The sequence below is a fragment of the Blennius ocellaris genome, assembly GCF_963422515.1.
Source record: "Blennius ocellaris genome assembly, chromosome: 24".
Lineage (NCBI taxonomy): Eukaryota > Metazoa > Chordata > Actinopteri > Blenniiformes > Blenniidae > Blennius > Blennius ocellaris.
The window spans coordinates 7,799,833-7,826,357 of NC_137673.1; the positions used below are offsets into that span (position 1 = coordinate 7,799,833).

A 26,525-nucleotide genomic window follows, 5' to 3' on the forward strand; every position below is an offset into this window, starting at 1 on the left:
AAGGGATGGAAAATCCGAAGGGGGGTGGGGGGGGCTGACACCTTGACGGATCGATTTGGATCGGCCAACACGCGACGTCGCCTCCGGCCCGGATTAAGCGAGGAGGTTCCGGGTCAGCACTCAAGTCTCCGCGTGTTCGAAGGTGGAGGCCCGGTATCCATGGCAACCAGCATCCAGGTGTTTTTCACATGCGGTTCAGGTAAATTCAACACGCGCGGGGTTGCTAAGGTCGCCGCTTATTCAAAATCGGCTCGTCTGTATTCACGTGGCGGCCGGCAGCCCGCCATGATGTCTTCCCACAATGCCGTGCAGGTGTGAGTGGCAGTTCTGATATTTTCTTTTATTTCCTTCTCTTTTTTTTTTTTTTTTTTTTTTGATTGAGCGCCACGTTTTAAAATTCGACAGCGATGTTGACAGAATACGTCAGCTGCGAGGGGACGTGCCTGGCGCGGCGGTGCGCTTGTTTTACACACACGCACACACACACACACACACACACACGCACACACGCACACACCCAGGCCGTGATCTGGATGGGGGTCATGAGTCTTCATATAACCACATGATTAAAAAGGAAAAAAAACACACACATACACACGCACACCCACATACACACACACGCACATATACGCACGCACATACACGCACCCACACACACCCACGCACGCACGCACGCATGCACGCACACACGCGCACACACGCACACACACACGAATGGAGGAGGAAGCAGGGTTTGCTGTCGACGGCGTTCCGGAGACTGGCGTTAAGCCAGGCGCTCTGACAGCCAGGTTTAAGGAGCGAAGGATTGAAGTCAGGTCTCCACTTCATACGCCGAAGATTAATCTCTCCTCCTCCTCCTCCTCCAACTGCTACACCAGGATTCGGCAACCTCTATGACCAAAACGGCCATTTTTTATTTTATTTTTTTGCATTTTTTCCCCGACCAAAATATGGTCCGGAACCACAAAGCTTGTTAATTATCCAGAAGAAAACTAGACCAACATTTGCAGGTTACATTCATGAGTCATGGCGACAATTTAAAAAGAATTTTCATTCCAGTTTTAGAGACGTTTCCATTTTTTACCCCCCCCCCCAGGGATTTTCCCACTTCATGAAGTGTCATCGCTGCTATTTTGATATTCTGCATTTTGAGCGTTTGTAAACATAATTGGTCATTTTTTTTCTTTATTATTATTATTAATAGATTTTCCACTGTTTCTTCAAGGATTTTTCCAGGTTTTTTTCATAGATTTTCCTACTTTATTCATAGATTTTGAAGCATTTTAAGTGGACTAGCATTTTTTTTATTTTTTTTATTTCCCTTTTTTTCAAAAAAAAAAAAAAAACATTTTCTGCCGGGGAAGAAAGAAAAAAGCTATACTATATATAAGAATTTAAAAATAATAATACTAAAAAAATGTTTGAATAAAAATATGTGTTATCCTTTAAACCGTTTGTTGTTTTTATGCTTTGAAAACAATTTTTTCCCCCCCGTTTCCATGGAGATGAAGTTGGGGCCTTTCCTTTTCCTTGTTTTCATGGTGATGCACTACCTTTTATTTAATTTTTTTCAAAGTTGCTTTTCCTCATTTCTATGGAGCATATATCTATTTTCCCCCCCTTTATTTCCATAGAGACAAGTCAAACTTTTTTTTTTTTTTTTTTAATAAGTTGTGCTTTGCTCATTTCCACGGTGATGGAATTGGGAGTATTTTCTACAAAATGTGCTTCCCCTCCCCCACCCCCCCCGTTTTTATAAAAGTCGCATTTATTTTTTGCCGTTTTCACCGAGTCTGACCGTTTTCTAAAAGCTGCATTTTCCTCGTTTCCATGGAGACGTGGCATTTTCTGCACCGTGGTCATGTAAACCGACACGAAAAAAAAAAGGTTTCAACTTGAAAACTGAGGCAGGTGCCAAATTTCAAATCCTCTATATATATATATATATATATATATATATATATATATGTATATATATATATATGTATATATGTATATATGTCCCCCCCCCCCAGCATGAGTCTTGACCAGCTGCCTCGTCTTCTGCACCGGAGCGACAGACGTTAACGAGTACGTTTTATGGCCGAGGAGAAGCAAAAGTAATCACGGGAGCCGTTAAATACTGCGATAAGTAATGCTCATCCCACTGTTGTTGTTGTTGTGTGTTTTTTTTTTTGTCGTTGTTGTTATTAGAGTCGCCATGTGGTTTTAAGTGCTGCTTCCACAGCTCATACTCATCTGATTCATGGGGAAAGTGATCATATGAGGGAGCAATTTAAAAAAAAAAGAAGAAGAAGAATCCCCGAACATAACGCAGGGACTAAAGTAGGGGTGTCAAACATGCGGCCCGGGGGCCAGAAGTGGCCCGCCAGAGGATCTAATCCGGCATGGGATTTTTTTTTTTATTTTTTTTTTAAGTATAAATATCAACAACAAAAAAGAGGCTTATCTAAAAACACTAGATTGGCCAAAAATGACATTGAAAACCGCCCTTTGGTCAGAATTTATTAATGCAGCTGAGGAGGTCACATGACGCAACACCTTTCACAATAAAGGTGTCCAATTTATGTGAAGTGATACTTTTGACACGTGAACTCAAAACAATTTCCAGATGATGACAAATTGTTTCAATCCTGAATAAAAATACGATATCCAGACATAGATGACTGAGGGTTTGTTTTGGGGTTTTTTTTGGGGGGGGGTTGCAAATATAATATCTGATTAACTTGAATATGTATATTTCAGAATAGACTGGCAAATTATTGCAGTTACAAAAGGATCAAAAGAAGGAAAGACTTTGACATTTGTCTATATCTGCAGTTTCATATGTTACGTTTGACTTGTTGGCCCTCCAGAGGTCAGATCAGGGTGGATGTGGCCCCTCGACTAAAATCAGTTTGACGCCCCTGGACTAAAGAAAGGCGATGCTGTCACCATGTGGACAACGGGAGTAACACACGCTTGAAAACAAACACGGTTCTACCATTTCTACCATTTACACCAATGTTTTTCAACCTTTCTTGAGCCAAGGCACACTTTTTTGTTTGGAAAAATCTGGAGGCACACCACCACCCGAAACTCTGTAGCCTCTATTAACAATATAAAGTCATTCTCATCAAAGTTTTATCAACAGGAATCAAATAAATACAGAAAAAAAGTATTTCCCAATTTCTTTTTTCTTTTATTTGTACTCACTCAGTGTGAAACCTGGACCTGATGGATGAAGAGCTGAGATCCTGGTTCACATTCTTCCTTTTCAAAAACTTCTCCATCACTGTCACTGACACAGTACTTTGATACAAGATGGGAGCAGCAGGTGGTGGAGATTAACCACACTGACGTCTGTTTTGTTGCTTCGTCTGCCATCTAGTGGCGAAGAGTATTTATACATGCTCACTCTGCAACACTGCTGAGAGCAAATGATTTTTAGAAAAAAATGTGAAATTGGATAATTTCCCACGGCACACCTGACTAGATCTCGCGGAGACACCAGTGTGCCGCGGCGCTGTGGTTGAAAAACACTGATTTATATTAAAAGAAAATTGAATAAATTCCATTTCCGAGTGAAAAATGTTCCAAAAAATCTGCATATCATGTAAATCTGCTGACAAATATGTATTCCTCACACAGATAAGCCAACAAAAGGGTGTTAAAATGTTTTTAAAAGTTACATTAGATTATTATATTGTGAGAAAATAATGTATACTTTACTTGGAAAGAAGGGAAGTGGAAATATACAGGCAGTTTGATAAAGTTGATTTGTCGTCATTATTGTTATTTTACATGACGCACAAATGTGTTACACATGTCACACATGACATTTACCTTTATGCTTATAGTTATAACTAAAAGTATAGAAAAAATATAATAGACACACAAATAAAAAAATGCAATTGACATATTTACATGCATTTATTATATATATTTTTTTTAAACTGTGGCCAAAGGGTATTGTGATGTTGGATGAAGATTATTATAGATAAACATTACAGAGTGAAAGATTTCAAGCATTTTGCCGGTTCTTATTAATGATAATCTGTATGATGAGAAATTTCATATTAAAAAAAATGTGAGTTTTCAATTATATGTTTTTATTTTAGTTTAAAAATATATGTTGTTTTATTATATTTGATTACATTTTGATAGATATATTGTAAATTGGATTTCATTTATTTTAATATCTTCTGAATAATTCATTTTAAGTTATGTTTATTTAATTGTATGGAGTTTTATTTATTTATAAATTTGTATTCATTTTACTATCTTCTATTTAACCTTCCAATGTTTTTCATTTAGTTTTTTAATGTATATCTTTCATTCTATCATTTTTCAAATTCTATTTCATATTTATTCATCTGTTTATTTGTTTTATTGATTGATTTATTGGCGATTCGTTATATAACTCCGCGCATGCTCAGACGGTCTCAACCGCCTCTCGTAACTTCGTGATTTTCCGTGACTCCCCCCCCCCCCCCCCCCCCCCTCCCCGCCCCCCTCGGGCTGCCCTCGGCGGCACTCGGCTTTCTCCGCCTCCACTCGGCTACTCTCGGCCGCCCCAGATCCCTCTCTGTCGTCGTCTCCCTCGTCCTCCTCTCCGTGTTGTTGTTCTCGGTGACGCGGCGGAGGTGTAGCCTGACGCGGTCTCTTACGTGTCGGTCTGAATAAAAGTGGAGCTCCGTAGACCCGGGAGTGACGAAGCGAGTCTGTGTTGGTAAGAGGATACGCGTCCGGTGTTTGCTAAAGAGATAGATGGCCGCCCGGAGAGCCCGTTTGCGCCAAATCTCCGCACAGAGCCGACAAAGAGATCATGGCGGCGGTTTGCAGAGGCTCACAAAATGAGTCAGTCTGTGCGAGGCTCCACGGAGGTATTAATGTGGGAGTGGGCTTGGTTCTCTCTAAATAAACTGTCTGGGGATGAGTAGCGGAGGCAGCCGGCTTCGTGCTGCGGGGTTTAATTTGGCGTCGCGGGGGAGAAAGAGCGAGATAAAGTTGGTGAAAGTAAAGAAAAGTGGTTTTCCCTCCATCTGTAGCCGCTAGCATCCTAACGGTGTCCAATCACTGCAGACTCCCGCTGTGCCTTCACTATTTTTAACACACGCCCGTGACACGACGGCACATAAAAATCCGATTTAATACAAGTGGTCAGGACGTATGTGCTCAAACCACTGCGCGGTTTTTTGCGCAATTAACTTGGGAATGCCCCTGTTAGCATGTTAGCATGCTAACGCAGCCCATTCTACTGGACGGTACGCGCTAGCTGTTAGCATTGAGCTGTACACATGAAAAAAAAAAAAAAAAGTGCGGGATCCGGTGAAGCGGATCCACTTGTTGTGGACGTATCGGGGCTTTGGGATCATTAAACGATATCGGCGTGCGGGCAGTGGGGAGCCGAGCCACACCCTCCTCCAGTGACTCGTGCGTGTTTGTGTGCAGATTCTCGATGACCATGGAGGCTGGAGCAGAGCAGAGTGGAGAAACGGCTGTTTCCGAGTCCGAGACCCAGCATATCACCCTGGCACAGGTAATCCCGGGTGACACCCACCCAAAAGCGGGGTGATCGGAACTAGTGGGAGTCTCTTGGCCACTGCTTTACATTCACGTGTCAATAGGTAATTATGAACCCGAGCCAATGAAAATCACTTGTGGGGGGGGGGGGTTCCTCAAGGCTCCATCCTGGGGCCACTTTTATTTAGCAAAATGTCTAACATCTAAACTTTCAGCGCCTTTTGTAATTAGCCGTCTCATCTGGCACATTTTCACCGAAAGGCCACGTGAAATAAGCATTGAACTGCGTTAGCATTAAATTAGTTTACATTTTACTTCCAAGTCTGTGTCAATGGGTGAATGGACATCCCTCGTGGGGTTCCTCAGGGCTCCATCCTTGGGCCTCTTTTATTTAACATCGACGTCACATGGAGGCACAGAGCAAAATGTCTCAAATCTATGTACATTCACGGCCTGACTATCGAGCAATATTTGGTTTAATTTCACCTTTAAGCCAACATTTCGCCCACAATCTTTTTTTTTTTTTTTTTTTTTTTTTAAGGTGTTGTTACTGCATTTGTATTCAATTGTTTTAAATTGTGCTTATTCTGAATCTTACGAAAATCCCCTGTGGGGGTTCCCCAAGGCTCCATCCTCGAGCCCCTTTTATTTATTCTTGTGCAAGGTGCAAAAATGTGTTTTTTGGGGGGGGGGGGGGGGGTGCGAGTTGTCCCCACCGTTGGGAACACACACACCAAAAAAAAAAAAAAATCCCTTCAAAATGTGTAACTGTTGGTCGCAGGCGTCCATCGCGGCAGGACAGGTGTCGTCCAGCTCCACGGTCACTTTGGTCCAGCTCCCGAACGGGCAGACGGTGCAGGTGCACGGCGTGATCCAGGCGGCTCAGCCGTCCGTCATCCAGTCGCCGCAGGTCCAGACGGTACAGGTGAGACGTCCGTCCCCCTGTCCCTGCCCCCCCCGCGAGTTGAAGCCGGTCAACTTTATTGTCAACACGCGGCGCGATTCCCTCCTTCCAGATCTCGACGGTCGGCGAGAGCGAGGACTCTCAGGAATCGGTGGACAGCGTGACGGATTCTCAGAAGCGGCGGGAGATTCTGTCCAGACGACCTTCGTACAGGTCTGCAGAACTCTTCACGCCGTTGTTCTCTCGCTTTGAAACTCCTCACTAATTTTTCTCTTTAAAAAAACCCCAAAAAAATTTGCCTCCCTTTGCAGGAGGATCCTCAACGATTTGTCGTCGGACGCGCCGGCGGTGCCGCGGATTGAAGAGGAGAAGTCCGAAGACGATTCCCCGGCAATCACGACGGTCACCATGCCGACGCCAATCTACCAGACGAGCAGCGGGCAGTACAGTGAGTGCACCTCGTGTTTTCCCAACGCAAACGCGCTTGCGTTAGCTTTAGCGTTAGCCTGCGTATTAACGTTACAATGAATGATTGCTGTTGTACAACATTCGTACAACTTTTAACATTAGCTCGAGCATTATTTAGCATTCACTCGGGCATTATCAATGTTTTTGCGTTAGTTCTTGCACTCTCATTTAGCATGAGTTCGAGCATTAGTTCCGGCATTATCAATTTGTTTTAGCATTAGTTCTAGCACTCATTTAGCATTAGTTTGAGTATTGTCATTTTCATGAGCTTGAGCATCATCATTTAGCATTAGTTCAAGCATTATTTTGTTTCAGCATTAGGTCTAGCACAGTCATTTAGCATTAGTTTGAGCATTGCCATTTAGTACGAGCTCGAGCATTAGTTCTGGCATTATCAATTTGTTTAGCATTAGTTCGAGCACTGTCATTTAGCACAAGCTCGAGCATTAGTTCTGGCATTATCAATTTGTTTAGCATTAGTTCTAGCACTCATTTAGCATTAGTTTGAGTATTGTCATTTACATGAGCTTGAACATCATCATTTAGCATTAGTTCGAGCATTATTTTGTTTTAGCATTCGGTCTAGCACTGTCATTTAGCATTAGCTCGAGCATTGTCATTCAGTTTAAGCATTAGCTTTAGCATCGCTATTAGCTTAAACAGCTGAAGTCACCAGTGACGAGTTAGACTATTACAAGCTTCAGCGCTTAATTTGGACGGTTAGGGTTAGGGTTAGGCTTGGCGAGCGTGAAGGTTTGACGTCGCCGCGCCGAGCTAAAACCCCCGGACCTGGTCTTTGCAGTCGCCATCACGCAGGGCGGCGCCATCCAGCTGGCCAATAACGGCACGGACGGCCTGCAGACGCTCACCATGGCCAACGCGGGGGCCCAGTCGGGCGCCACCATCCTGCAGTACGCGCAGACCAGCGACGGCCAGCAGATCCTGGTGCCCAGCAACCAGGTGGTGGTTCAAGGTGGGCGAAAGTCTTCATTCATGGTCTCGTCGTGTTTTACACAACATTTCCGGCGAAAGGGGCCTCGCTTCTGAAAAGTTTTCTGCGGCATCGCTTTGAAAACCGACGTCCGTTTCTATAGAAACGACAAATGTTGGTATGTTGGGCCTCCAGTTGAAGTATTTACCAGTTAGCAGCGTTTCTGAAAAGTTCCGTCTTTCTCTCGTTTACGTGGAGTCGGACAGTTTACGAAAAGTGGCTTTTCCCCACAAGTTTCTATCGAGGCCCAGCGTTGTCAAAAAGACAAGTGTTTTGCCATTTCCATAGCGATGAAGTTTGAATGTTTTTGAAAAGTTGCATTATGAATTTTTTTCCCCCCCACAAGTTGCTTTCAAATAGTTGCATTCTCACATTTCCATGGTTACGGAGTCAAATTTTCAAAATGTTGCTTTTCCGCGGAGACGAAGCGCTCTCGGAAAATACACTGTTCCCGTTTCCACGGAGACCAGAGAATCTTCTAAAAGTTGCATTTTCCACTGAGACGGGGGATTTTCAAAAAGTTGTTTCCATTGAGACGACGCTGTCAGAAAGTGATGGCTCCCGTTTCCATGGAGATGGCGCATTTGCTATGGAACATAGGAACGGGTTTGGGGAGAAGTTGCATTTCTCCTTGGCACCGTTTGTAAACAAACCTCTAAAACTACAAAACGTTTTGCGTTTTCACTTGAAGATGTGCAAACATTAGCCGATTTTTTTTTTTTTTCTTTCTTTCTTTTTCTAAATTAAAACAAATATAAACGTTTGCCGTCCAGCCGCCTCCGGTGACGTCCAGGCCTATCAGATCCGCACTGCCCCCACCAGCACCATCACCCCCAGCGTCGTCATGACGACCTCGCCGGCGTTGGGCGCGACGGGCGGCACCGAGGAGGTCACGCGCAAGAGGGAGGTTCGGCTGATGAAGAACAGGTAACGTTCTCTTTTCTTTGTTTTGGTTTTGGTTTGTTTTTTCTCTGAATCTGAAATCTGAAGCGACCTTTTCTCAAACCCCCCCCCCACCACCCGATTTTGTCACAGGGAGGCAGCGCGCGAGTGCCGCCGGAAGAAGAAGGAGTACGTGAAGTGTCTGGAGAACCGCGTGGCCGTGCTGGAGAACCAGAACAAAACCCTCATCGAGGAACTCAAAGCCCTCAAAGACTTGTACTGCCACAAATCGGAGTAGAGAGGGGGGGAGGCGTCGGCTCCCCCCCCCTCCCCCGCCCATGTACAGAGACTCAACACAGAGCCATGCATCGGATGCCACGCCCCCGCCCCCTAGGCCACGCCCCCTTTTCTACTCTTTTTGCTTTCTTTTATAAGAAAAAAAAAAACCGAACGTGTGCAAATGGAAAAGAGCCACTTTGGTTTAAAAAAAAAAAAAAAAAAAAAGCGGGAAGTTGTTCCGGTGGGCGTCGTCACCAGCAAACTCCGCCCACACATGGATATCCCCCTCCCCCCACCCCCACCCCCTTGACGCTAACACCTGTTACTCATGAAATTGTAAATGGGCTTTTTAATCTTTGAAGCTGTGTTTTTCTGGGTTATTATGTATTAGTATGACGCTTCCAATGCCAATTTTTTTTTCAGTACTTTGCCTTTAATGGGAGGTTTTTGTTGTTTGTTTTTTTTAACGTAAAAGAAATTCCGGGGGGTAAAAAAAAATACGAAGAAAAAAAAAATACGTCAGACGTTTTAACGTTTTAATTTGGTCCATTTCTTTTTTTTTTAATTCAGATTCAGTCAAGCCAGAAACACGAGCCTTACCTCGTATAGAACACCGCCCCCGGCGGGAAAAAAAAACAGAACCTCGTAAATAGGAAATCGGCATGCGCACTTTTCCTTGCATTTACAATCCTGCTTCATTTCACGACTGCAAGCATGAATTAACTGGATCTCTTTTCCACCATATTGTATTCTGTATAGTCAGCTTTTTTTTTTTTTTATGTTTAAATATTTTTTTTTTTTTGTATTCACGATTTCTAAACGTCAGCACCGACTTGTATAAAAACTGCATCCTGTTTAGAGCTATTGAGGATATTTACATTTTTGGCAGCTGTTGAAAATAATAAATGTGTTTCTGGTATAAAAAAAAAAATTTTTTGTGGGAAATCGGAAATGTTACAAATCCTCCCGATGTAATTTTTGAGCTTTATAGATATAGATGTCCCGTTCTCTGTCGTAATGAACCTCCTCGACGGTGAAAGTCTTCGCCAGCATGCCGAGGAAGTTCGTGTCCCGCTCGTAGCGGATCTTGCATGCCAGCAGGACGGCGGCGCTCGCCGAGGCGAGGTGCTCCAGGGTTTGCAGGAGAAGGGGGAAGGTGTCTTCGAGGTACACGATGTCCGCCCCGAGGATCACGTCGTAGCCTCCCGGCGAGTAACGCTCCAGGTCGTCGCCCCAGCTCAGCTCGGAGACCAACGCCGACCCGGGGGAATCTGCGGGCAGGTTGGCCTTCACGTTGGCGGCGAGGAGATCCAAAGCGGGAGGTCTGTCGGTGATGGTCACCTGGCCACCTAGGAAAATGGGAATAAAACTACTAGATCTACATGGCTGCATCAATATTTCTTCCATTTTCAGCCTGAAAATGTGCAATTTTCACACCTTGGCCATGCATTTCCATTCATTCAGACAGTGAGGTATACCCACCCAATATGGCCGCCACGATCCCCACCAGTCCGGTCCCAGCACCGAGTTCAATCACCTTCTTCCCCTTTAACTCCACTTTCCCCAGCTCCAGGTACATGCACATGACAACTGCCTGGAAAATAGTGTAGAATAATATGCATTTCAGAGCAATAATTCGCGTTTTAATGACCAAGACGGAGCGTGGTTTTTTTTTGTGTACTTACTGCGTCCCATACAACCGCAGCCACTCCAAGGTTTTTCCAGTCCTGCACTAATCGGAGCTCATGATTCGCGAAGTGAAACTCCGCCGACGAGTTGTGGAGTTTAGAAAGTGCAGGCAAAGGGTTTTCCACGTAGGGAACGAGAGCCATGCTGGAAAGAAATCCAGGCTTTAAGCCTGTTTGTATGCTAACTCGACGTCATGCTACACGCATGCGCAGTGCACCCCGTCTTCTTCTGCTCGTCTGTCTATGTTCACTAACGCCACCTTCTGGAGTTAATTCTAACGTTGTTTTTTTTAAGTATGAATGTAAGCAATACGTTTCTACTATTTTTCCGAGTATTTATGAGAAAATGATGTGTATTTTCAGCACCGCTGCCAACATCCCAATGAGCACGTCCAGCCAATCACATAATAGCTGTGTCAGAACTGACCAATAGGAACGTCTCGTTTCATTAATGGGCGGTTCCGTAATGGTGAGTTCTTAAAGTGGGGGGCGCGGCTTCCGGGTGACTTGTATTTATTTATTTATTTAATAAAAGCCGGCATGAACGTTTCATATCAATGAGCAGGTCCAGCTAATCACGTTACAGCTGCGTTAGAACTGGCAAATAGAAACGTATGAATTCATCGATGGGCGTTTTCGTAATGACTTTGTGAATAAACCAAGCAGGCGAGGTTTCTTTGAGCTTTTTTTATGAAAATCTAGCCAATACATAGAACGCTACAGTTTCCGATTAGTATTCACAATAATTGTAAATGAGAACATTCTTTCTGCAATTTATGTGCATTTACCTTGAGTTTAATCAAATATTAATTGAGATAATAATTATACAGTGGTAACATTGAGTGTATTTACTGTAATAAGCTAAATTTCGAGACCACCTCCTGCGTTTCAGAGCGTTGATTTAACTGCAGTGCGTCTTATGCTGAAATCCAAACACCGGAAGTGGAAGCGGATTTGACAACTGCGACGAGATGAGCGCTAACGACGGCTCCCTATTTCACACAAACTGCCTCACCGCGTCAGTGTTTACCTTTATAGACCTGTCTATCCGGTAGTTCGAGCCCGTGGGGAGGTAGCACAGGCCGGGTTCGAGCTGCAGCGGGCATGGACTGATCCACGGAGGAGCCGGGGATGGATTGAGAAGCTAGCATTAGCCTGCTAGCCATGGAGGGAGGTAGAGGAGCTTGTGACTTTGTCTGATTTGTGTGAATGCTGAAGGCAGTCACACATTAGTGATCCAGACCTTTATTGTGTGCATGCTGAAGGCGGTCACACACATTCGTGATCCACACGCCTCAGCATTCACACTTGCATTTTCATCTGGAAGTGCAAAACCTGGAGTTCAGGCTCTTGATTTGTAAAGTGAATTGAAACTACTCCTCAAAAGAGTACAATTTTAAATCGTGTAATTAAAGTATATGTCAGCTGTCCTGTTCGTATACCACAGATCTACTGTGAAGAAGACGCCCAATCACGAATAAAAAAAAGAAAGAAAGTCAGAAAGCCTCACCAGTATGAACTGGACGCCATCAAACTGAGGTTGATTCGAGTGGCTGCAAATCTAAAAGAATCTCTCCAGCGATGGGAGGCTCGGTCTCCTGCTGCATCTCCCCGGGAGAGAGTCCCAAGGTCCACAGGAGAGGGGAGGTGGAGCTGGAGGAGTGTCCCATCACCACCACCGAGGACGTCAGCGAAGACACCGGGACCTACCTGCAGCACATCAGCGACCGGGAACTCCCCGACGGTGCGGATGTGCTCTTGTGTATCTCGCGCAGCCCCGCGATTTGCCGGGAAAACCTTCCCCGACGTCCACGTCGGGCACGCCGTCCACTGATTCCGGTTAAAAACTTGTACTTTCTCGGTGTTTCCAACAGAGCTGGCCCACGAGACCAACCCGTCGGACCACCCCCGAGCGAGTACCCTCTTCCTCAACAAGTCGCAGACGGACGGTCGGTATCGCCGAACTCTTCGCCATGACGTAATCTTGACATTTTCCTGAGACATAACCCCCCCCTTTTTTTTTGTTTGTTTGTTTTTATTTTTGCACTTCGATTTCAGTTCGCGAGAAAAGGAAAAGCAACTATCTGAATCACGTGAGTCTAAGCTCCTTTGCGACTTCGACGTCCTTTATCACAAATCGGATCTCGGTTTCACATGTTTTTTTTGTCGCAGATGTCTCCGGGACTCCTCTCGAAAAAGTACAGCTCCTGCTCGACGATATTCCTCGACGACAGCACCGTCAGCCAGCCCAACCTCAAGAGCACCATCAAATGGTACGAGGCCGCCTGGCGACGGACGCGTCGACCACGACGGCCACGGTTTTTAACGCGCTCTCTCTCGTGTTGATCTCTCTGTTCCAGTGTCGCATTGGCCATTTATTATCACATCAAAAACAGGTAGGAAACGTTTCGGTAACTTACCAGAAGTGTCACTTTCGTGGTTCTAGTAATGTGTCAGGGAGTCTACTATTTGTTTTTCGCAGTCTTGTCTCAGGGACGTATGCAAACCTGAGTCTTTTTAGATATATCGTGGTAGTTTGGAGGGTACAACTCAGGCCTTATGTTGGAAACCCCTACTGCAGATCTGTGAATGTAGATGAGTCCATATTATTGGCAACCCGATGCTTGGCTTGTCGGTCGATAGGCTCTTCTAATTTTCCCTATGTTCCCGCAGGGATTCGAACCGCTCGCTGGACATCTTCGACGAGAAGCAGCACCCTCTGACGGTGAGTTGTCCTCCTTCTCTCAATCAACCCCTCCCCTGGAACGACCCGTCGTAATAACGTCATTGTCGTGTTGCCCCTCCCCCCCCCCCCCCCCAGCGAGAGAAGGTACCTGACGACTACTCGGTGGTGGACCCCGAACACAAACTCATCTACCGCTTCATCCGAACGCTCTTCAGCTCGGCGCAGCTCACGGCCGAGTGCGCCATCGTCACGCTGGTGAGTCGGGGCAGTCGCCGTCGGAAACGCCCCCCCCCCCCCCGATCCCGACGGTCGTGTTGACGTGGGTTTTTTTCCGTTGCGCCAGGTCTACCTGGAGAGGCTGCTGACGTACGCAGAGATGGATATCTGTCCCTGTAACTGGAAGCGCATCGTCCTGGGAGCCATTCTCCTGGCGTCCAAAGTGTGGGACGACCAGGCCGTGTGGAACGTGGACTACTGCCAGATCCTCAAAGACATGACGGTGGAGGACATGTGAGTCTTTCTTCTAGACCCCTGACTCAGTCTGACAAACGTAGGGGTGCACCGATACGACTGTTTCAAAGGACGAGTACAACCGCTAACATTTTGCTACTTGCCAGTACCGATACTAGTAGTAAGCTTTCGCTACTTGCCGATACCAAGAGCGATACCTTCTTACTGATACCAAGTACAGATGTGAGCGCCAGTCTTTTGCTTCCATGAGACACAAGTACCACACTTTCGCTACTTGCCAATACTGAGTACCGAGACGAGGAATAACCTTTCGCTACTTGCTGATACCGAAGATCGATAGGAGTACGAACCTTTAGCCACATGTCCATACAAGTATCAATATGAGTACGAACCTTTCGCTACTTGCCGATACCGAATACTGATACGACTACTAAGCTTTCGCGACTTGCCGATACCGAGTACCAATACGAGTACCAACCTTTCATTGCTTGCCGATATCAAATATACCGATATGAGTGCTACTCTTTCGCTACTCACTGATACCAAGGACCTATATGAGTACGAACATTTCGCTACTTGCCGATACCGAGGACCAATACGAGTCCCAACCTTAAACTCTGCGTTGATGCCAAATATCAATACAAGTACGAATCTTTCGCTACTTGCCAATACCTCGTGCTAGTACAAGGAATAACCTTTTGCTTTAAGCCGATACCGAGAATCGATATGATTACCACCCTTTTGCTACTTGCCGATACCAATGCGAGTACTTGCATTTAGCTCATTTCCCATACCAAGTACGAGCATTACTTGTACTCTATTGCATACCTGCGGGGGACATTGCTGATTTTTGACGTATCACGGGTACGCCATGTATTATCCGACTACGGATACTGGTATCGGTATCGGTGCATCCCAAGGTTTAAAACAAAACAAAAAAAATGTCTTCTCTAACGTGTCTCAGGAATGAAATGGAGCGTCACTTCCTGGAGCTCCTCCAGTTCAACATCAACGTCCCGGCCAGCGTCTACGCCAAGTATTACTTCGACCTGCGCTCGCTGGCCGACGACAACAACCTCAGTTTCCCCCTGGAGCCGCTCAGCAACAAGCGGGCCCAGAAACTGGAGGTACGTGTCTGCCAACGACCGGTAAGCACTCTATTCCGAAACTCTTGACTAACTCGATTGGTCCCCCGCCCCCGCCCCCCCTCCCCCTCCCCAGGCCATCTCCAGGCTGTGCGAAGACAAGTACAAGGATCTGAACAAGTCGGCGCTGAGGAGGTCGGTGAGCGCCGACAACCTGATCGGGGTGAAGAAGTCGCACGCTGTGCTGTCCTAAGTCCCGAAGAGGAATCGCGTCGGGGGGGGCGGGGGGAGGGGGGGGAGAATTGCCGAATCATGCAATCTTCAAGTGTCGACACACTCACCATAAGAGTAGCCGCGACGACGTGTCTCTTCCGTGTCCGTCACAAGGAACTTCAGCTATCCGCCTTTTAAAAAGCATGGTCATGAAAAAGAAAAAGAAAAAAGAAAAAAGTCGCGGACTGTCGTGTTTTATTTTCTTTTTAAAGCGGCGGACGTCTACGACGGGGAGGGATCGGCATGTTTGCAAGAGGGCCTACCCTCTTCCTTCTTTCTACGGTACTCTCCTCTTCACCTCCACCTCTCGCGTATCCAGGCGGAGGTCAAAGTCACGGAGCTACCCTGTGGTGTAGTTCTGCACATGCAAAGAGTAGACTTTGTTTTGCTTACTATGTAGGCCCATATAGCTGTGAAATGTACTTTATTTAATTCAAATAAATTTGACTCGCTGTTTCAAGTTGAGGCTGCTTAGGTGGAAAAAAACGTGTCCTGCCCCTTTATTTGGTTCCGTTGGAAGATCTGCGGGTGAGTCGATGGATGGTTCGGTGCAAGGAGACAGATTTTGTCCACTTGGCTCCAGGGAAAATGCAAAAAGTGGTGTTTTTCAAAAGGGTGCTTTCGAAAAGTTGCGCTTTACACAATGTTTCCAAGGAGACAAAGTGTTTCTGCGAAAAGCGTTTTCTTTTGGAAAAGGTACGACTTCCACCTCTTTGTGCAAACCGGTGGGGTGCAACTTTTCAAAAAAGGCTTTGTTTCTGTGTAATGGAGAAAGCTTGAACCTTTTTGAAAAAACTTCCACTTCGTCTCAGTGGAAAAGGAAGAAACATCGCTTGTCAAAAACACTCCATTTCATGTAAACGATTTTCAAAAACGCTCGTCTCCAAAGCCATTGAAATGGGAGAAAATGCAACTTTTTGAAAAAACTCCAATGAAAAGGCTCCGTCTCCGTGGAAACGGGGAAAATGCAACTTTTTGAAAACACTTCATCTCCATGGTAACGATGGGGGGGTGCAAATTTCCGAACCTGCAACTCGGGGCCTTCGGTGCTAAGTTCAGCATTCCTATCGTTTCATCGAACATCGTTTTCAAAACGTTGCCCGAAAAAGTGAAACTATTCTGAAAGGACTCGTTTTCAGTTGAAATTGAATGATATAGTGACAAATAAATGAGGTTTCAGAGTCTCCTGTTTGATTTTTGCATTTTCATCACATTTACTGTGCGAAACAACAAAGAACAACTTTATTAAAGAGGATCAATATGCATTAAAATGACGAGAAATCTGAGGGGACGTCGACCATGTTGCATTTTTATGCATACTTCTGGACTCCATGTTGCGTTAACAGGAGTGCTGGAGTCTGAAGATAACAGGTGATGTGTGTTTGTGTAACGAGGAACAGTCTGTCCATGGAAGATCAACACTGCATCAAGCTGGTGAGTGAGACCTGAAACTCTTTAGCATGTAGCATCGTTGTTGTGTGAGCGCTGAAACTTATTAGAATCTGGCATCGCTAGTGTGTGAGCTCTGAAACTTGTTAACATTCACCATCGGTGGTGTGTGAGCCCTGAAACTTATTGGCATGTAGCATGTAGCATATAGCATCGCTGGAGCGTGAGCTCTGAAATCTATTAGCATGTAGCATAAAGCATCGCTGGAACGTGAGCTCTGAAACTTACTAGCATGTAGCATCGCTGGTGTGTGAGCCCTGAAACATATTAGCATGTAGCATCGCTAGTGTCTGAGCTCTGAAACTTATTAGCATGTAGCATCGCTGGTGTGTGAGCCCTGAAACTTATTAGCATATAGCATCGCTGGTGTGTGAGCCCTGAAACTTACTGGCATATAGCATTGTTGGTGTGTGAGCTCTGAAACTTAGTAGCATGTAGCATATAGCATCGCTGGTGTGTGAGCCCTGAAACTTATTAGCATGTAGCATTGCTGGTGTGTGAGCCCTGAAACTTAGTAGCATGTAGCATCGCAGGTGTGTGAGCTCTGAAAATGATTAGCATGTAGCATTGCTGGTGTGTGAGCCTCCATCCTCTATTCAAGTGGCATCTTTGCTGCAGAGTGCAGACCTGCAGTACCCCTCTTCGGCCACACGAGTGCAGCACTGCAGCGCGCACAGGCCGGCCGGTCCTCCACTGCAGGCAGAGGCCGGGCCGCGTTTGTCGATGCGACATCTCCGTGAACAGAGCTCACGGTTTCACTTCCTCACGGTCGGCACGTGACGGAGATCGACCCGCAGTAAACATCTGCATCAGCTTGTGGTGTCGGTACATGAACACTGTCGTAATCTGGAATGAAGAGTGTGTGTCCTGTAGGGATCACAGTGCCAGTGCAGCTTCATTAATCTCCCAAGCGTCATGGGACTTGTCTGAACTGGAAAAAAAAAAAAAAAAATGAAGAAGAAGGGCTGGAGAGAACAAGCATCCCCCCCCCCCCCCCCACCACCACCCAGAGGGAGTCACTAGCCATTTACCCTCCACACGCTCGGGGGTCACTCGTCATATATCACTCGCTGTTTAAAAAGCGCAATGTCAAAAAGAAATAGGGAGGAAAAAAAAAGGCCCTTGGTTCGGACGTAGAAAAAAATAAAATAGAAAAGAAAGAAAGCCTGGTGCTATTTGTCTATGCATGGAAAAAGAAAAAACATTGATTTGTCCTTGCATGAAAGAAAAAATGCAAACGAATCAAAAAGTAAATAGCAATGTTTGTCTGTGCATGAAAACCAACAACAACAAAAAAAAAACAAAAAGCGGCACTATTTGGCCACGCATAGTCACTTAAATCAATTCACAATGGAGGCGGAGTGTTTTCAAATGAGTTTTGTCATCCCCTACCATTTCCACGGAGTCGGAGCCTTTTCAAAAATTTGCGCCAACACCCATTTCCACAGAAATGGAGCATTTTTTTCATTTATTTATTTTTTGAAAAATTGCATTTTACACTGAGACAGAATCGGACCATTTTCAAAAAGTTGCGTTTTTCCTCAGTTCTCATGGAGATGCTGTCGTAGAATTTTCCTCAAGTTCCATTTGGCCTGGTTTCCACCGATTTCTGATGACTCCTGGCACCGTTGTTGTGTAAACGGACATTCAAAGTGCCACGGAAGTTCATAGTCATGTGTGTAGTCAGTAACCACCACACACACACACACACACACACACACACACACACACACACACACACACACACACACACACTTTCCCCCACTGCTGAGCTGGCACAGAATCCTCCGGTTGACTGCTGCTGGTTTGTTTCTCCTCTAATGAGCTTTTGCTGGACGATTTAAATCTTGTTCTGCACCTCTGGCTTCTGGCAGCAGATCTGAAAAAGAAAACAAAAAACAAAAAAACAATACCAGGAACGGCGAGTTACCGTCCGTGTCGGACAAGATGTTGGACAGACACCAGAGAGAGAGGCGAAATGCAGTTTATGACATGGAAGGAAGGAAGGAAGGAAGGAAGGAAGGAAGCGACGTCGCGCCTGGCCGAGCGGCGGTGCTGCGCTAGCTGCGCTAGCTGCAGAATCACAATAATGCTCGCCGACACAAAACCGCTTCTCTATGTTTCCATTTTCCAATTTAAAAAAAGTGGTTTTATTCTGAAATCACCATCATGCAATTTTGTTTTTTTGTTTTTTTTAAAAATGTTGCCGAGTGTACAGAAGGCCTGCGGCGTCGCGCGTTAATGACATCACCGTAGCAGTCAAGGTCAAACTCTTCGGAAGTCTTCGGAATGGGGTGGGGGTCAGTATTACGCGACAAACGTTCTGACGACGCCTCGTTCGTTTTTGCGTTTTCGGCAACGACGCCGAAAGCAACGTAACGAACACGCCGTGCCACAAGGGGGTACTGTTGCTTGTTTTGGGCATGAAGCCACACAGATTCGGAGGACGGCTCGGCGTCACTGTTTTAGGCGAAAACGACGATTCGTGTCGTGGCGGGACTGTCGGGTATTCGAAGCCCCGATGGCGTGCGGACTGGAAACCTTTTTTGTCCGGTGTGGACGGGGCCGTAGCGTTCCCTTCCGCGCGCCACGATCATCAGACACACCGGAGCGAAGATGGCGTGCCGAGTCGGACAAAAGCGGTGTTTAATGGGCTCGAGGCTCGGCAGCCTCAGAGGAAGAGGAGGGGGAACTTTTATCAAGAAAAACCCAACAATTCGGCGGGAAGAAACCTGCAGACGCTGAGGCGGATGGGTCGTTTGTTGACCTTCATGACGACCCAACTGTCCAATGGCCAGAATCCTTCGCTCAGTCCGATGTGACGTCCTCTTTCCCTTCCGCTCCCGGACTCCATCCTCTTTCACGTCTGCGTAATCCTCTTTTGTACGACTCGTTCATACGCTCTTGCCTTTTTTTTTTTTTATCAGGATAATTAGGCTTAGGCTTCTCCCTCGGCCGTTTCCGAAGACGGTGGAGAGCGTGTGCGAAATATTCAAAAGGTTGAGTTTTGAGAGTTTAGATCAAAAATGTCTTTGCTTGGTTTCCACAAGATTCCTACCCCGTGTCTTCTCATCATCAAAGACTTGACATATTCCTGTCCTCCATCCATACCTCTTCCCAGTTTCCTTTTTTCTTTTTTGCCCCCCCCCCCCCCCCAATTAAAAAAAAGCCCTCTCAGCCCTCCCGCTGAAGGACTTACGATAGGCATGGTTTTTTTTTTAGTTTATTTTTTATTTTTTTGCAGTGCACCACTGCTGAACGCTTCCGCCGCTCGGCAGCCGCAGTAACAGTTAACAGGATTAGGCATGGCTTACATAAACATCTCCCATGGCAACGGTGCACCGGTGCCAGGCGACGGCAAAGGGTGGGGGGGGGGTAGGGTTGTGGGTAGGGGAGAAATGAGCCGTCACCGGAAGACGCCATCGTCGCTCCGGTCGGCGAGACGTTCGGACGGCCACGTGTTTCCTGTGCACACAAAATGCGTCCAGTCGCTGGGAATGCGTGACAAAGTATTTGTAGGACACGGTGCTTCCTGTACCGGAGTACACAACCGTGACGACTTGTCCCAATGGAACTACTAGGTCCTTTTAGAATGGCTCATTTCCCCACGTTCCCCCCCGAGGAAGGAGCCATCGCTCACTGTCTCTCACGGCATCGACTCGACCGGCGAGTGGAAGTCGGTCTCGGAATACACCCCCCCCCCCCTCGTACGAAATAGTCGTACCTGAGCCGGCAGTACCGGTTTACCCTTTGGAGCTGGAAGGTTTGACCGGCGGTCCCAGAATCCAGCTCCGTGAATTATAATACCGTCGCGCGTCGTAAGCCCAACGGTCGAATTCTGACAAAAAAAAAAACCCGAAAAGAAAACGTCACGCTTGTTTGGTCGAGTGCCGGTCTGCTTATCGGGATCCCCCTGGTGGCCGCTTGAGTAATGACGTGACAGTGTCCTGGCCCGGCCCAGTCCGTCAGAGAGGAGGTCGGGGTGGACGGATGGGGGGGGGGACCCTTGAGACGGCAATCAGCAAGACTTTCTTCTTTTTCGGCATATTAAAGCCGCACTGACTCAAATAATCAGGATCTTTTCAAGATCTGTTTCGTGGTTGTTTGGATCGTCTTCAGTCCCAATAAAGTGATTCCTTGACAACCCTCTGGTCGTTGTAAGACCACGTCCTCTTTCTGTCCTTCTGTCTCTCTCTCTCTCTCTCTCTCTCTCTCTCTCTCTCTCTCTCCCCCCGCCTTCAGAAGGGATTTAGAAGGAGAATCGTTCAGATGCCTGATGGATGGAATGTTGTTGTTTTTTTAACCCCCTTTTGCTTATTTTTGTGTAAATCTATAGTCACTCGTCGTGACGGATAACAATATTGAACGTGTTTTCAAGCTACTGTACCCTCGACCAAGGCCACAGTGTTCTCCACGCAGAAAGAAATCCCAGCTCTGCAGTCGAATCCCGACAAAGGACACAAAGAAGTCGTTTTTAAATGGACTCCTTTTTCAAAGAAACATTTAACCAAGGGGTTTTTTTTTGTTTTGTTTTTTTTACACTGCGATTCGCCTTGAACTCTACAAACACTTCGACTCTCTTTCTGGTGTCATCATTTTAAACACATCGGTAGCACGACTTGAGATTTCACGTAGATATTCTTGTTTTGTTTTTTGTCGTTTTGTCAATCCACGCTCGTTACGTCGCACGCAATATCGACGAGACGTTTGCGGGTTTGAGTCGGGTCGGCGATCTCCGTCCCGCTGAGCGGCCCTGACAGATTTCCTCAGCTCAGCAATTGTTGGGATTACAGCTTTTCTCATATGAAGAGCTTGTCGTGTTCAAAAAAGAATACGGAGTCTTTTCATTTCTTTTTTTCTTCCTTTCAGCCACCAGTTTTCGTAACATGTTTACGTCCAATTCCCAAACTGCTGAAAATGTCTGTTTCCACGGAAACGTCACAAATGCTGAAAACGATACCCTCGCATAGTGCAGAAGATCAGGCCAATGAATGAGAGGCATTTAATTGAATCAACAGAGACGGAGTTGAAGCATTTTCAAAAAGTTGTGTTGTTTTAGTGGCCCTGAGCACTATTGTCGTGTAAATTGACCGTAACAAAATATTTGATGGATGGATGGATGGATACTTGGTTGATTTGTCATTGGATGGATGGATGGATGGATGGTTGGCTGGTTTTGGTCAATGAAAGTTGAAGGATGGGTGATGGATGGATGGTTCGGTCAATGAAAGTGGAAGGATGGATTGGTCATTGCATGGATGGATGGATGGAGGAATGGATGGATGGTTGGTTGGTTTTGGTCAATGAAAGTGGAAGGATGGATGATGGATGGATGGTTCGGTCAATAAATTAGCGGATGGGTGGATGGATTAGTCATTGCATGGATGGATGGATGGATGGATGGTTGGTTGGTTTGGTCAATGAAAGTGGATGAATGGATGGATTGGTCGATGGATGGATGGATGGATAGTTTGGTCAATGGATTGGTAAATGGATGGATGGATTGGTCATTGCATGGATGGATGGATGGATGGATGGATGGATAATTACATCATGCAACACTGAGCAATACTCTTAAAACCTCCTCCATCAAACTGTGAACTGTTGAGGTTACACCCGTACGTTTTATTATTATTTTTTTTTTAATATTTTCTCCAAAGCAGAAAATCTGCTTTGTTCGATTCCATTATTCCTCCGTTCCCGCTCACGCGGCTCATTATCTCCGCCGGCGCTCACGCGGCCGTAGATCAACCTTTGTGTACTATTACAAGCCGGCGGTGCAGTCCGGAGCCGTTACTCACGGCGACAGTGAGAAAGCGGGTGCCAATAATCCCAACAGTGAATACATGTCAGAGACGGTTTATGGCGCGTGACGTCTGATACCGCCGACGACGGTTCCGCGGGGCGACGCTCCAAAAACCGGACGGACGCATCTTGTGAAATCTCGAAATGTTCGCGCGCTCGCCCTGAAGGATGGTCTCTCCCTCTGGTTTTTATGGTCAATTTTCTCCAATCTCAAATTGCCCCTCCATCCCGACGTCACACTGCTGAGTCTTTCTTCACGGACGAGCTTGGGGGTGCGCTTGAACTGTCACTTTTGCTTTACGCCGTCTCTCTCTCGCTCTCTCTCTCCGCGGTCCAAATTCCAGCCTGCGATCGCTGATAAATGCGTATAATTAGACTGAGTAAAAGTCCTGCAGTCGTCCCATCGATCTCTTTGCTCATTTAGGGGAATTATAAGGGTTCGGCAAATTCCTGAGCGCAGCAGACGGGATGGGGGGATTGAATGGAGGAGCTCCCATTATTCAGGAACCGGCTTTCCGAAATTCTCCTGATTGACAAGCAACGGACAACCTAATGACAATTATTAAAGCGTTTTTGTTTTCGTCCCGGATGAATAATAGATGTCTCAATCAATTCCAGCCGAAATGACTTTGTTGTCTCCGTCCTATTTATTGTTGCCGATACCTCTGAAAAAAAGGGGGGGGGGACATACAGTGTTCACCTTGAGATGTCCCCCCCCCCCACCCCCCCGGCACACCGGTGTGTGTCGACCACAAGGGGGTCTTTAACCTACATAGGTAGCTACATTAGCGGGGCTAAGCGCCTGCCCAAAAAAGAAAAAAAAAATCCTCGCTGGAAAACAGCCAAGTCAGCAGCGGGAAGATAGGAGCTATGATGTTCGGACATGAGTGTTGGGGGTGGGGGGGGTGGAGAGCTCCCCTCAGGCTGGCTCCTGAGCTTGTTCCCGAATGAAAATAGCCACAGTATGGCACAGTATTAGTTTTTTCTCTCAGTAAAAAAAAGTGTCTCGCTTTGTTTGGCGCCGTCGACGTCAAAATCAAATTGAATTTCTTGACGATTGCGCTCCGTACTGCGGCCGGCCGCATACCACCTTTCGTCAATTCAGAAAGGAGAAGAGAGAAAAAAAAAAAAACCTAACAGGATTCACCCCGAAGGCGAAAGCGGCACGGACGGCGGTGATGATTTAAAGGAGACGAGGCAGAGAGCCGGGGGTCGATTCTAATTTGGCCTCGGACTGCAGCTGATTGCGACGATAACGGTCGCTGTTGAGTTGCATTAGGCTACTGTCGTCTGCCCGCTACCTGATTGCGGCTTATCGGGGGGAAGGGGGGGGGGGGGGGGGGTATACATCGCTGATTACCTCCTGCCGATCGGCTCTCCTCGGCCCGGACCGCGAGACAAAAGTCCGTTTGGATTCGTGGACTCCAAACTTGTTTGGCAAATAAAACTGAGTCCGACATTGATCAGTCGGTTCCACGGAAAGAGTATATACTCTTCTCTGTCAATAGCTTCATCATCACCACCCCCCCTTACACACAATTCCCTCGGGGTTGGAAGAAAGGTTGGACATGCTTGGCGTGAGAGCGTTGGGGGGGGGATGGTAGGCAGACGTCGCTGGATAACCGAGTTTCCCCTTGGCAGCCGGCCCCGGAAGTGTCACCGCTCATAGACCTCTGGGTCTAAACGCATCCCGGATAGCTTCCCTTGTCCCTCACACGTAATTCGCTAAAGACGAACCTGTCACCTGGAGGTTTTGGTTTTTTTTTTGCTTTGGTTTTGTTCTGTAAGATCTTATGATTAAAGAAGGAAAAGGAAAAAAAAAAAACCCTGTTATATCTCTTGTAGGACGGTTGGTTAAAGTACTCTACTGTTTGGAGAATCGCTGATCAAAGCACCTTGACTTAATAGACTGGATCATTGATCACGGGGCAGACGGGTCACCTCCGTCTGTGCAGGGCTTTCTCCTGGATTAAATGTGATGGGATGGGTGGGGGGGGGGGTGGTGGTGGGGGGGTTCTGGAAACAAGCAGGTGTCGTCGTTATTACGTATAATGATGTATTATGCATGGTTCAGGATTGTGTTTGAGAGCTTTATTCCAAAGGAAGACCGGCTCCATCCAACGTTTCCAAGCAATAATGCAAAACGTCCGTTGCCTCTCCGGGGGTCCGTTTTCACGATAGCGGTGGTTTGAGTTTCTATGTGATGAAAATATCTGAATTCTCACAAAAACCAAACAATCCCAATGTAAAATAATGACAATCTCAACATCAAAGCCCAATTTTAATGGCGCAAAATGCGGTGAAACGTCCAGAAATGTGTTGCATCATCGGCGTTTAAAATCTTTCAAATGGTTTTCCAATGGGCGCTTGGCTGGATTGGCGCCTCCTGCTGGCCGGTTTTGGCCCCCGACCCTTATGTTTGACACCCCTGGTGTGGATATTCTCCCATACAGTGTGATTATTTTTGATGCGTCAACTGCAGGAAAACTTTTTAAATTGATTTTGATAAGCTTTTTGCACATTCAAACATTTAAAATCATATCTTTCCACATTATATAAATTTTTTGTCCACATTATACATTTGTGACACTGTTTTATTTGTATTCACTGAATATCCAGCTCGCACCAGTCAAAACAACTTACAAAAATATAAAAAATAGGCATTTATATACGATGTTGAAAATGTAAGTTTATCACTTTTTATTTTCCAACAAGCCCCGCCCCCACCTTAGTTACTGTCGCCAACTCGAAGTTCAATGCGATTGGCTCGTTTGGAGGCGGGGCTTAGCCAGAGGTCCAGTTTTTTCGGAATCCCAAATGCACCAGGTAGTCTGGAGCGACGAATCTGGTCAAAACACCGCGACCTGATCCAAACAGTCTCTAACGATCTTTCCTTTGAGAGGCATTATCCAGGATTAGATTTACTCGGGTTATGTTTGCACATGATGAAAAATTCACACAACCTTGCTCGGGGGGAAGACGTCCAGGTGGGGCTTCACGGAGAATTACAATTTAAAAAATGTAATTATGTGTTTGGAGAGCTGGACAAATCCAAATGTAAATATCTTACGTGGAAACGCAATCAAAATCCCTTGACAGGAAAAGTTGGGGTTTTTTGGCATGCGCCACTTTCGTTCACAGGGTTTTCCAGTCAAAACGGATAGTCGGCGTGACGGGCCGGTCAATAGAAGTCAGCAGTGATTATGCAAGTTGCTTACGCCTAATGAGGAAAGGTCAGCGCCTTGCCAAGAGAGTGGGACACGTGCCCAGTCTCACACTGCGATGTACAGTACACCGTGTCGTCCGGAACGGCGCCGCGGAGAGACGTCGCCCTCGTCTCTCGGGGAACGTGGAATTTGCAGGACTCGTGGAAAATACCGTTAAGTGGACAGTGTGTGATATCTGCAGGGTTACATAAAGTCGGTCCGGGGGGGGGGGGGGGGAGGGGGGATTAAAGTGCCCAGGAAGAATGTCACGTTTTGGGCAACCCAAGGTCAGGACGTCATCTGTACATACTTTGTAAAAAAAAAAAAAAAACTGCACCTATGCAGTCTGTCGATACTTCGACTTTGAACACACAAACGTTGGGATGCACCGATACCACTTTTTTAAAGTACAAGCACTAACCTTTAGCCACTTCCAGATATTAGGTACCAGTACGAGTCCTAACCTTTAGCTACTTCCAGATATTCGGTACCAGTACGAGTCCTAACCTTTAGCTACTTCCAGATATTCGGTACCAGTACGAGTCCTAACCTTTAGCTACTTCCAGATATTCGGTACCAGTACGAGTCCTAACCTTTAGCTACTTGCAGATACCAATTGTCAATGTTTTTACAAACCTTTACCTACTTACCGACATCGAGTACCGATACAAGTGCAAACCTTTCGCAAGTTGTCGATACTGAGTACCGATACAAATACTAACCTTTAGCTATTTACCGATACCGAGTCCCGATACAAGTACAAACCTTAAACTACTTGCCGATACCAATCAACGATACAAGTACTAACCTTTAACTACTTGCCAATAATCAGT

At 46.2% G+C, this 26,525-nt stretch overlaps 3 protein-coding genes across 4 annotated transcripts; 2 read left to right on the forward strand and 1 right to left on the reverse strand.

Annotated features, from left to right (window-relative positions):
* The first annotated feature begins 4,607 nt into the window (after positions 1-4,607).
* LOC308147566 (cyclic AMP-responsive element-binding protein 1-like) lies at positions 4,608-9,944 on the forward strand. Of its 2 annotated transcripts, none has more exons than XM_080519792.1 (8): positions 4,608-4,711; positions 5,434-5,521; positions 6,287-6,430; positions 6,522-6,622; positions 6,721-6,857; positions 7,680-7,850; positions 8,642-8,795; positions 8,904-9,943. In XM_080519792.1, exons 2-8 carry the CDS (start codon positions 5,441-5,443, stop codon positions 9,046-9,048), a joined length of 933 nt encoding a protein of 310 aa, XP_080375918.1. In that variant the 5' UTR covers positions 4,608-4,711; positions 5,434-5,440; the 3' UTR covers positions 9,049-9,943. The 2 variants fall into 2 exon arrangements, with proteins under 2 accessions (XP_080375918.1, XP_080375919.1); XM_080519793.1 differs by lacking the exon at positions 4,608-4,711 and adding an exon at positions 4,719-4,865 and having other exon boundaries at positions 8,904-9,944.
* Positions 9,945-9,982: 38 nt separating this feature from the next.
* On the reverse strand, positions 9,983-10,861 carry mettl21a (methyltransferase 21A, HSPA lysine; the record flags this gene model as incomplete). Its single annotated transcript, XM_080519794.1, has 3 exons — positions 9,983-10,378; positions 10,512-10,623; positions 10,715-10,861. The coding sequence occupies 3 exons, from the start codon at positions 10,859-10,861 to the stop codon at positions 9,984-9,986; spliced, it is 654 nt and encodes a 217-aa protein (XP_080375920.1). The 3' UTR covers position 9,983.
* An 816-nt stretch (positions 10,862-11,677) lies between these two features.
* LOC308147407 (cyclin-Y-like protein 1) lies at positions 11,678-15,234 on the forward strand. Its single transcript, XM_080519538.1, has 10 exons — positions 11,678-12,461; positions 12,592-12,666; positions 12,776-12,810; positions 12,890-12,990; positions 13,078-13,113; positions 13,391-13,442; positions 13,539-13,658; positions 13,747-13,913; positions 14,839-15,001; positions 15,096-15,234. The coding sequence occupies exons 1-10, from the start codon at positions 12,299-12,301 to the stop codon at positions 15,210-15,212; spliced, it is 1,029 nt and encodes a 342-aa protein (XP_080375664.1). The 5' UTR covers positions 11,678-12,298; the 3' UTR covers positions 15,213-15,234.
* The last annotated feature ends 11,291 nt before the right edge of the window (positions 15,235-26,525 follow it).

Excerpts from the sequence above, each read along its gene's own strand:
- LOC308147566 (XM_080519792.1), top strand. The coding sequence starts at position 5,441 with ATGACCATGGAGGCTGGAGCAGAGCAGAGTGGAGAAACGGCTGTTTCC. Across the intron at positions 6,858-7,679 it reads GACGAGCAGCGGGCAGTACA|TCGCCATCACGCAGGGCGGC; the intron begins GTGAGTGCACCT and ends TGGTCTTTGCAG. Across the intron at positions 7,851-8,641 it reads CAACCAGGTGGTGGTTCAAG|CCGCCTCCGGTGACGTCCAG; the intron begins GTGGGCGAAAGT and ends TTTGCCGTCCAG.
- LOC308147407 (XM_080519538.1), top strand. The coding sequence starts at position 12,299 with ATGGGAGGCTCGGTCTCCTGCTGCATCTCCCCGGGAGAGAGTCCCAAG. Across the intron at positions 12,667-12,775 it reads CAACAAGTCGCAGACGGACG|TTCGCGAGAAAAGGAAAAGC; the intron begins GTCGGTATCGCC and ends CTTCGATTTCAG. Across the intron at positions 12,811-12,889 it reads AAAGCAACTATCTGAATCAC|ATGTCTCCGGGACTCCTCTC; the intron begins GTGAGTCTAAGC and ends TTTTTGTCGCAG.